The 10,000-nt window shown below is 45.1% G+C and overlaps 1 protein-coding gene and 1 long non-coding RNA gene across 3 annotated transcripts in view; one reads left to right on the plus strand and one right to left on the minus strand.

Moving 5' to 3' along the window:
• adamtsl4 (ADAMTS-like 4) overlaps positions 1-1,997 on the minus strand; it is a 42,977-nt gene extending 40,980 nt beyond the window's left edge. The window contains exons 1-2 of the mRNA XM_031576179.2: positions 1,646-1,997; positions 450-510 (exon numbers count right to left, since the gene is read on the minus strand). Coding sequence (XP_031432039.1) covers positions 450-510; positions 1,646-1,668 — 84 coding nt within the window. The 5' untranslated portion in view covers positions 1,669-1,997. The remainder of the gene's footprint in view (positions 1-449; positions 511-1,645) is intronic.
• A 5,592-nt stretch (positions 1,998-7,589) lies between these two features.
• On the plus strand, positions 7,590-9,637 carry LOC116222387. 2 transcript variants are annotated; one of them, XR_006152683.1, is made up of 6 exons: positions 7,590-8,437; positions 8,540-8,574; positions 8,665-8,801; positions 8,881-8,961; positions 9,352-9,417; positions 9,541-9,637. It is a non-coding gene; the product is annotated as an uncharacterized LOC116222387 (long non-coding RNA). The 2 variants fall into 2 exon arrangements; XR_006152682.1 differs by lacking the exons at positions 9,352-9,417; positions 9,541-9,637 and adding an exon at positions 9,064-9,148.
• Positions 9,638-10,000: the final 363 nt, after the last annotated feature.

The following is a 10,000-nucleotide window of genomic DNA, read 5'->3' on the forward strand; positions in this document are numbered from 1 at the left end:
AAGAGAGAGAGAGAGAGAGAGCGAGAGAGAGAGAGAGAGAGAGAGAGAGAGAGACAGCCTGAGCCTCAGCCCCTTCAGGCTCACTAGAAGTGCTAACACTGAATGGACATCCACCAGTGATGCTCTATCAGGTCGCCAACGGTCTCCCCATGGTCCACTGACAGCGGGCCTACTGTTACTGTGCATGTCCTGGACCCACTGTAAGAGTCCACAGAGTGCACCTAACATCCAGCCCCCAGAAGGCCAGCCCATCTGAGGCCTAAGCAGACGGTTCTGGAAAGGTTCTGGACCTGATCAGGTAAGGATCAGATCATCTCCACATCTGGGCCGAGTCTAATCCTGAGCTTTCTATTATCTGGGCATCTATCTCACTATGAAGCCATACCAGAGCAACGGCATCCAGGAGCAAGAGGAACACCACCCGTGTCAATGTGTTGATGGTCACTTACTGGTTTCTGAGCCGTAGTCTGGGAGAGGGCGGTCAGCGCACACATCCACAACACACAAAGCCTGTGGGGAGGAGCAGAGCAAAGCAGAGACACGGAGCTTATTAGGACAAACCTGCAGGGTACACTAAGCTATACTCTATGTTATGTAAAGCATGGATATGTCGACAACATTAGGGTCTATATATATTAAATGATACAACCTAAATGTTTAAGGAGATACAATTTATTTTGGGGAGGAATATTTAGTTTCTGTATACGTTTTTCCCCAAAACGAGATGAGGCACCAGCTCCAGCTCCCTGTAAAAACAACCCCTTTTCTGTCTTTCTCTGAGGGCTCAGAGAAGGCATCTGTCCCAACACTAAAGAACTGATTAAGTTTTTACAAATTAATGTTTGAGCCATTTGACAACTCTGCTTTCCAAAATATTTGTGACTCCCTCTAACAGCCCCCCTTCCTCCCTCCGTCCACGGCAGAGCATAATACAAATCTCACCCATATTTCTGTAGTCATATTTCTTGTGCCTCAAAAACGACATGTTTAACAAGTGTTTGCTGGGATACTCTTTGACTTTTCATCCCTGTTTTAGAATGGTTTCATGGTATGAGAGCTGACATTGGGTTGAAACCACAGTCCACTTTTAAAGCATCCGAAGGATACATTTTGGTGTACCGCTCTCTCCATATAATTACCAGCCTTTCCTCGCCGCGGTTGTACCACCGCACCACCAAAACCCCAGTACAGCACGCTTCCCAATTACGGCCCCCTAGAAGAGGTACATAAAAGTCCCGGCCGTGCAGACTCGCTGAACAGGGTCGCTGAAGCCGCAGTAACGACCCCCTGCCTCGGTGCACGTTTTACCAGCCGCTACAGTGGCGCTTCGGAGAATGGACACGTTACTTACGCCATCCTTCCCATCCTTAGCCCGGGGCAGATTCCTCATGTACCTTGCCGTGCACATGCGGGAAAACGTAACCAAGGGGCAACGCGGAGCTCCAGGAAATTACGCTCCATTCGCTTTAAGTTTCTCCCAAACAATTACTCTTTCATGGCACAAGCTCGAGCGCACAACGCTAAAGTTTAGCTGGGTGAAGTTGCACCTCGTCTTTTGAGGCACGTTTCCCCATCAAAAACCAAAGCGAGGAGATTGCGTATGAGTCGGTAGGTCTGCTGGCCACGGACTGCTGTGGGAACTTACCTGCAAATAAATCCGAACCTCATTCTGTCGCCCTGTCTTCAGCTCTCAGAGTGTCCGATCTCAGGTCAACAAGAGCGCACGGTCACTCGGTCGAGCGGTGGTGTTTCTTGAGAGTCGCTCGGAAACGTCCAAAACAACTTAACACTGGTTTAGTGGGAAAATGCCGAGGGATTTCCCTCGCGCTCAGCCCTCACTCACTCGGTACTCTCTTCCTCTGTCACACGTTCTCCCTCTGCCTCACTCCCGCTGGTATAGGGGAGGGGACGGCTTCACGGTTTTTTTTCTTCTATCGTTCACCCGACAACTTTTTTGTCCTTGTTTTAAACTAGTATGACGTGGGGCTGCCGGGGAGAATGAAGGGGCAAGAAGGGATTCAGAATGTGCAGATTACACAAAAGTCCAGAAGCAGCTTTGCAGATTTGCACAAGATTCTTATAAGTCCCAAATAATTTTGAATAATAATAAGGCTGTTGTGTTACTAATGTCGCAGGAGTTTATTGGGAAAAGTTGGTGTATAATTTGTATTCTAAACCAAAGTGAATGTTAGTCCATCTGCTTGCAGTATGCATGGAATATGTACAATAAAATGTAATAACATAGCATATGTACAAAACTCACTTTATGAGGTTAGTTATCTCAGTTAGGCCTTCAGTTTCTAAACAAAGATTTCCATCGTCATGCCCAACGGGGTGTGCTGGACAGAGTCTATTAGGCTGAAGAGAAGGGCTGTTAACTAAGACATTGTTTACTAAATTCATCAGTTGGTGCTCAACGGGTCTGTTGTTAATCATATAACATGTTTTATAAGTGGAATATGGGCTGCCTGTCCGAATGTTTTGGATTGGGCACACATAGCGTCCATGTGTGTGACCACCACAGAACTCAGAATGTGACTGAGGTTACGGTGATTAAATGCATATAAAACTGCCATCAAAGATTGAGATGAAACAGCAGGCTACGGATGTGATGGTGTTTGTTTGCTCTGTGGGCATGGGCCACATATTTAGCACTCTGCCATTATAGGGGAACCGCTTCTGGCAGAGCTGTCAACACTGTAATGGAGTTGATTCCCAGTGACTACCCTGGAGGATTTAGTGCGAAATGTTAGTTAATAACACACTTTCTGTGTTTTACAGTGTGGAGGGGGGTTTCTGAGAGTAAACAAAACACAACATCATAAACAAACAAACACACACACACACACACACACACACACACACACACACACACACACGAACACACACACACACACACAAACACGAACACACACACACACACACACACACACACACACACACACACACACACACACACACACGCACACACACACACACACACACACATTAGCATCAGAGATTATATCAAAGCTCCTCTAAAACGTACAACCCACCCAATGTGCCGTGACCAAACACAGATAAGGGACATAAAACGGAGTTGATAGAAATCTCCATTGGCGTGTTTGCTTGGCTGAGCATGAATGCTACTGGCAGCATGATGGCTGTGGGGTGGTGGGCACTGCAGCTACCCTTTAGATGTGAAAAACAACACACTCAATCAGGTACAGTTCTAAACACTTTACCATGAGTGTATTCACGCTCTCTCTCCGTCACACACATACACACCTTAAGACAGACACACTCACTGCCTCTTGTTTTCACACACATATACATATATAGGAAGATACATACACACACACTCTCACTCTTACTTACTCTCACTCACTCACTAACTCTCTCTCACTCTCACTTACTCTCACTCTCTCTCACACACACTGTCACTTGCTCTCTCTCTCTCACACACACACTCTCCCTTGCTCTCTCTCTCTCGCTCTCTCTCTCTCACTCACTCTCTCTCACACTCACACATAGTTTATTCTCATCACAGCGGCACCCTTTGGACACCTGAGACTTGACACATAGTCCATATTTTATCACATGTCTCCCAGGTCCAGGCCAGTGGCACAGAGCCAAGCACACACACACACACACACACACACACACACACACACACACACACACACACACACACACACACACACACACACACACACACACACACACACACACACACACACACACACACACACACACACACACACACACACACACACACACACACACACACACACACAGCCAAGCTGTGCACCCCTATTTCTGGATAAATATTACACAACCAGATGCTATACATCACATGAAAGTACATTCCTCACTGTCGCTCTACCTCACACACACTTTATCTCTCACGGTCAGTGTTAAGACAGGGATTAACACCCCCATAGTGATGTCTTCATTTGCCAAAGAGATGGAGTGATAGAGAGAAACAGAGATAGAGAGAGAGAGAGAGAGAGATGCCAATGTTTAAAATCCCTTTCTTGAACCATCATATGGATCAAGGACACCTGAAAGACTACTATGCAGTCATACCTCAACTGCTCCTACATCATGGTAAAGGAGGAGAGAAAGGGAGAAAGAAAGGAAGATGGAGGTAGAGACAGAAAGTGAGAGTGTGACTGAGGCACCAGAGGTGAATACAGAAGACAGACAACACAAGAGGAGACCCATGAAGGAGAGCTGTAAAACAGGAAGAGAGAGAAAAGATGTCCGGCCGTCTCCTTCCACAGGCCAGGAGTGTGACGGAGGGGTGTGTGTCACCATGACACCCCGTCCCTCGGAGCTGAGGGCCCAGATGAGCCAGCGCCCGAGGAACCCCCGGGGCCCGTGGGACCTTCACCGCCCACACCAGCCACACCGTTAGCAGGCATGCACTAGCGGCGCGTGGCCATGCCAGGGTGTGCAGGCGACTCAGAGGGTGTGGTGGCAGTCTGTTAATCGTCTCCCTTCAACGCTGACAGCAGGCGCTGCCAAAGGGTCAGGCAGATCAGCCCCCAGGAGCATTACTTTGCCCAACAACTGCCCCTGGCCCCCCCAAAATTTCATTTAACATTATTTTAGGCCAGTAGCTGCACCTCCACCACCCACCCCCCATCCCCCCCCCCCAGCTGGCCTGGAAAATAATGCCCCCTCCCTTCCCTGTAGGCTTAGAGTTAAGCACTATATGAAATTAGTCATGGTGCGGAAAGATAAATGGGTTGGCCCTCTATTACTGAGTGTGATTGAGATACAAGTCAAACTGGGGGTGGGGGGGAGACTGTGTGTGTGTATGTGTGTGATAGTAAGGTGCCTGTTTCTGTTTGTGTGTGTGTGGCTATGTGTGTTTGTTTGTAAGTGCATTGCCTGTATATATGTGTGTGTGTGTGTATGTGTGTGTGTGTGAGATAGAACCGAATATAACTATTCTACTTCTTCAAGTTTGGCATGCTCATTTAGATTCTATCAGCGTGTTTGTTTGTAAGTGCATTGCCTGTATATGTGTCTGTGTGTGTGTGTGTGTGTGTGTGTGTGTGTGTGTGTGTGTGTGTGTGTGTGTGTGAGTGTGTGAGTGTGTGTATGGTTGGGGTGGTGGGTTGTCAGGTAGGAGCTGAGCTGGCTAAGAGTCCTTAGAGAGCAAATTATCGCAGTTAGAGGAAAGCAGAGAAGGGGAGAGAAAACAAAACGAAAGAGAGGGGGAGAGAGAGGCACAAACACACAGAGGAGGGTTATTTTATTTTTCTGTCCAGATGTTCTAGGGGGAGGTCTGAGAAGAGAAATGTTCTATGGGTGAGCTGGCTTATGTAAGGCAAACTCAAAACAACAGCGTACGTAGCACCCCACTGAAGCCACAGTTGTCAAAATAACAAAAATCAGGGAGGTAGGGAGATAGGAACTGTTAATATTCTCATTATGTTTATTACTGTTACAGTATTGGTGTTGTACTGTAACATTATATTTCTGAAAAGTGGTTGAAGCATATCTAAACAACCATGATAATAAAACTACTTTGAACTGAATTGAATCGAGAGGGAGGGGGGTAATGGTAGGGGTGGAGAAAGAAAGTACATTTTCGATGGTTGAAGAGGAAAGAGGCATGAAGATGGGGGGGGGGGAGTACAAGCCCACAAGAAAAGCATGAAGCTCTGAGAGAGGAAGGGAGAGGGTGAGAGAAAGGAAGATATTTGTCAAGGTCAGATGGAGTCAATATTTGCTTCATTCCGGCAATATTCCAGCAGCTGCATTGAGAAGTTGGCTGTGTGTGTGTGTCTGGTTGTGTCTGTGTGTAGAGGTATTTGTATGAGTGTATGTCAGTGCTTAAAGAAGGAGAAACGAGACGGCGGGAAGAGACATTAACAGAGAATTTCAGTTTCACTCCCCGTGTGCTAGTCTATGGTCTCATGCGTCCCTGACAAAGGGGCCACAGCAGGGGGTCGGCCCTGGGGTCACAGGGTCACCCCGTCCTGGAAAAAAAAGCCTCCATGGACGGATGCTGACTGGCAAAGCTATTTAATGAATTTGTTCCAATTATGCCTACAAAGAGAGATTCACGCACTGCTATTCAGGCTGGCTAGCCAGCCAGTTATGTATGCATAACAGCAACAAACAGAACAGCCTGTGTCTGTCTGGTATTCTTTCGCACCACCACAGCAGAGGCACAAACACACACACATACATACTCGGGACTGCAGCACAAAGACAGGTCACACAGACCCTTTGCAGTCTATAGGTGAAATGTACCGCACAGCGCACTGCCACAATTTTGCTGGCGTTTTATGCGAGGAGGAAGTGGAACGGGATGGATGAATCCAGTGTGTATGCCGTCTCTCAGCCCACCTGCGTCCCATTAACTTCAATTGTTGATTTTTAACCACAACATCTGCCTTCCTTACATTCAATATAGCATGCAACTGCAACAGCTACTATCACATAGAACGATCCATTCGCGGAGATGTATTACATAACACCCCCCAAAAAAATGCAGTGGATATAAGTGGACACAGCAACGGAGGGCTGATATTAGTGAAGGGGCACGGGGTTGGATGGAATCGGGTGCGGTGTTATGTTCACTTTTTAAGGAACTTGAGGAATTACCGTCCGCCACTGGAGCCTTTAGTCTCTGCGTATAGTTCCTGGCACACAGCCCGACTGAAGCCTGTCTGATCCAGGGTGTGTAAACAGAAATGTTTGGGTAAAACCAGCAGAACAATCTTCACGGGTCGGTGCGATCTTTACACACTAGAATAAATCACTTAGTGGATTCACCCGCTGTTGGTTCCTGGTGAGCGCACCTTTCTTTTCTGGTCTTAGCGTGAGAATATAGTTGTTCTCCAGCTTTTTTTCTAAGCGAATGGGCAGACAAATACATAGGATAACCAGAGCTTTTCAATTGTTTAGAGAAAACACACACGTGCACACCGTGGTGTTTTGTCCACAGTAACACAGTCTTCATAACTGACTCATAAATATATCTGGCTCTGACAACCTGGATGGGTATTTGGAAGAGGAAAAGAAAAGTATCGGATCATGTCATAATGGGAAAACTCTCCAGAAAGCTGGCATCGACCGTTCGACCATTCTTAAATATGACGCGCTCTGTCTCCCTCTATCTTTCTCGTAAATTCATACTTTATGGCCAGTGCGTTGCCAGGAGAACCGACAATGTAAATATTTATCAAATAGCACTGGGCTTGATCTCCCTGTCTTGCAAAATGTCATGATATTCCGCGAATATTTTTTCTCACTGCCTTTCTCTGCCTAATTATCTGACTCAGCCTCGCACGGGCCTTCAACGTCTCGTAAGCCATCTCCTATTGCAGCCCTATTGCAGAGGTCTGTCTGAACCCCTCATGACTGCCAGGCTTTGAGCCCGGGGTTGAGACAGCCAGTTCCTGTTTGCGCTGGACAGATGTTTATGTCTCTCCATCTTCCTCTGTCAAATGCAGGCTTTTCCCACTTTCGTACTCAGACCAGATCCCACCCCCAAGACGAGAGAGAATCGGAAATCAGGTCAGCTAAGTGTGCGTTGGACATTGCCGGCATATAGTAGCTCGGAACACAGCCAGAGGCTCCTACACTCTTAGAAAAAAGGGTTCATGGGGGTGCTATATAGAACCATGGGGGTCTTAGCCAAGGAGATAGAACCCTTTTGCCTAAAAAGGGTGCTATTTCATACACGTGAGGGTTATTTGAACTTCAACGACCGTTTATGGAACCTTTCTGAAGACGTTCATTCTTCACTGGATTTAACGGTAAGTGACACACAACCCTAATCCCTTTCATTTCAATCATAATCATTACCCGTGTTGTCTGCAAATCAAAGCCAGAAATTATGCCTCTTAAGTAAAAAACAAGGGGCGTTCTTCATAAACGTCAGTGGGCGTTAACCGGTCAGCTGTTAGCTAGAATCTATAAATTCGTTGTCTCTGAATGATTTTAGCAGCAGCTAGCTATCCTATCCTGTCACCCTACTGGATCCATCATTAAGATTAGTTTTCTACTTCCTTGTCAGGCTGACAATAAAATCAACTATCGATTATATGATTTTGAGCTTGTATCCACTATTGTTGTTCAATGATATTCACTGTCCTCCCGGCTCCCGATAAGTTAAGCTAACTAAATTTAGCGTGCTAGTTGCCATTAACTAGCTAGCTACAAACGTCAGCCAGCAATGCAAAATCAGAATGATATGGCAGTAACTACTTCATTACCAGGCTATCTAGTTAAATTACAGGAAACCAGCCATCAAGTACATATAATTGAGTTGTATCATTGTCAACACAAGTTTTTTGTTTTATTTTTCGTTTTAAAGAACAGGAAATTGATGGAGACTACTGGGCCTCACTGAACGGATGGTTGAAGAACTATCCCCGTCTATGAAATTGCAGGTGATGTTTGTGAAGGAACTGAACTAGCTCCTAGAACAGTAAGTGAGGTGTTAATCATTCAGTAGACATGGTAGTAAATAGGCATTTTGGAAGTGAGTAAGCATTTAATTAAACTAAAAACTTTTCCTCTTCTCATCCAGACATGAAGTTGGATTGCCCCTGGACCATGCTGACAGTAAGTATAGCATGTCTTCATTAACTCATGTTCATTACTATTATGTGTGTGAAGTTTTAAGTGTGTGATGTTCAGATTATGTTACCATAGGCATAGGCAAAAGACTGTCCTGTCTAGACTGTCCTGTGCCAGTGTTGAGAATGATGCTTCGACAAAGACCATGCTCGTCTTCTTTGACCCAACCATGGCCAACAGTATTCAGTCTGCCCACCTTCCCCCCAGAAAAAGTAAGTGAATTACAGTGTAAAGACTAAAAATAAAACCATTTGAGTAGGCAAGTTCTAATTACAATGAATGATCTTTCAGGTACCCAAACCATAAAAAATATACAGATGTTCTGGGATCTCATCACCAGATTTCCGTTTCTTGGAGAACACAGCTCCTCTGGTATGTTATTTCCCAACTGTTATGCAAAACATTATTCCTCAGTTCAATTTCTATACTACTTTGATTTTGTGCCAGCCTCATCATTTATGTCTATACCCACAGGAGACCCTACTTGAGTGTCTGAGGAACAAAATAAAAAAAGAAAGGTCACCTTTAGGCAACTTGACGTCCAGGAAATTAAGAGAAAATTTGGTGCTGGAAGAAACAGAATTGTGGACCATGTGCCTCTGGAGGAACCACCTGGACATCAGGTGCCATTTTTTTAATTCTTGCTTGTCTTTAGCCCAACTGTGTGCCTATATCTGTATGTCTATCTGCTTGCTAGTCACAGTTGTCATTGATTGCCGGTCTTAATTCTTAATTTTACACATTTCTTATGGCTAATTTCAGAGAGAAAATAAGTGCAGATTGGAAAACGCAGTCCAGATGCTTTCTGGGAATTATCCAACACAAGAGGTTTGCAATATTTTTGTGAATGAGATACGGAATTATATTCTCTATTGTTTAAACAAGGTATGTGTTGGTTTTTAACAGTGCAAATTGACATTTTTTTCCCTTACACATTTCTCATTTACATAGGAACCACCCAACTCATTTCCGGTCATCAGCCTCCACGATGCAGACTCCCCTCCTTGCCAGGAGAGCATCCATTATGATGGATGGCGTCACCATTATAAGCGGCGAGATGGATGTGGCACATGCCATTCAATGTCTGCTGGAGATGTACTTCGTCATTGGCGTGGAGTACCCCTGACAGATCAAGCATACCCTTAGCTTTTCAGAGCATTATCTTTTCAAAATACAAAGTAAAAAAAAAGTGTCCATCCCTGTTCTGAAATGATATAACCAGATTAGTTCATCACTGTTACTGTTGAGTTTTTAAATAAAAAAATACAGTCCATTTTTGAATCCACCTCTCCTCTCTTTCTTTTATAGTAATAACAGCATGTAAACAAAGGTTTGCTATCAAGTTATTGGTTATTTTATTTAAACTAATAGTTGCATTTAGCCTACAGCTCTTTCCCAAATGGTTATACAA

Source organism: Clupea harengus, chromosome 11 (genome assembly GCF_900700415.2).
Source record: "Clupea harengus chromosome 11, Ch_v2.0.2, whole genome shotgun sequence".
In the NCBI taxonomy this organism is placed as follows: Eukaryota; Metazoa; Chordata; class Actinopteri; order Clupeiformes; family Clupeidae; genus Clupea; species Clupea harengus.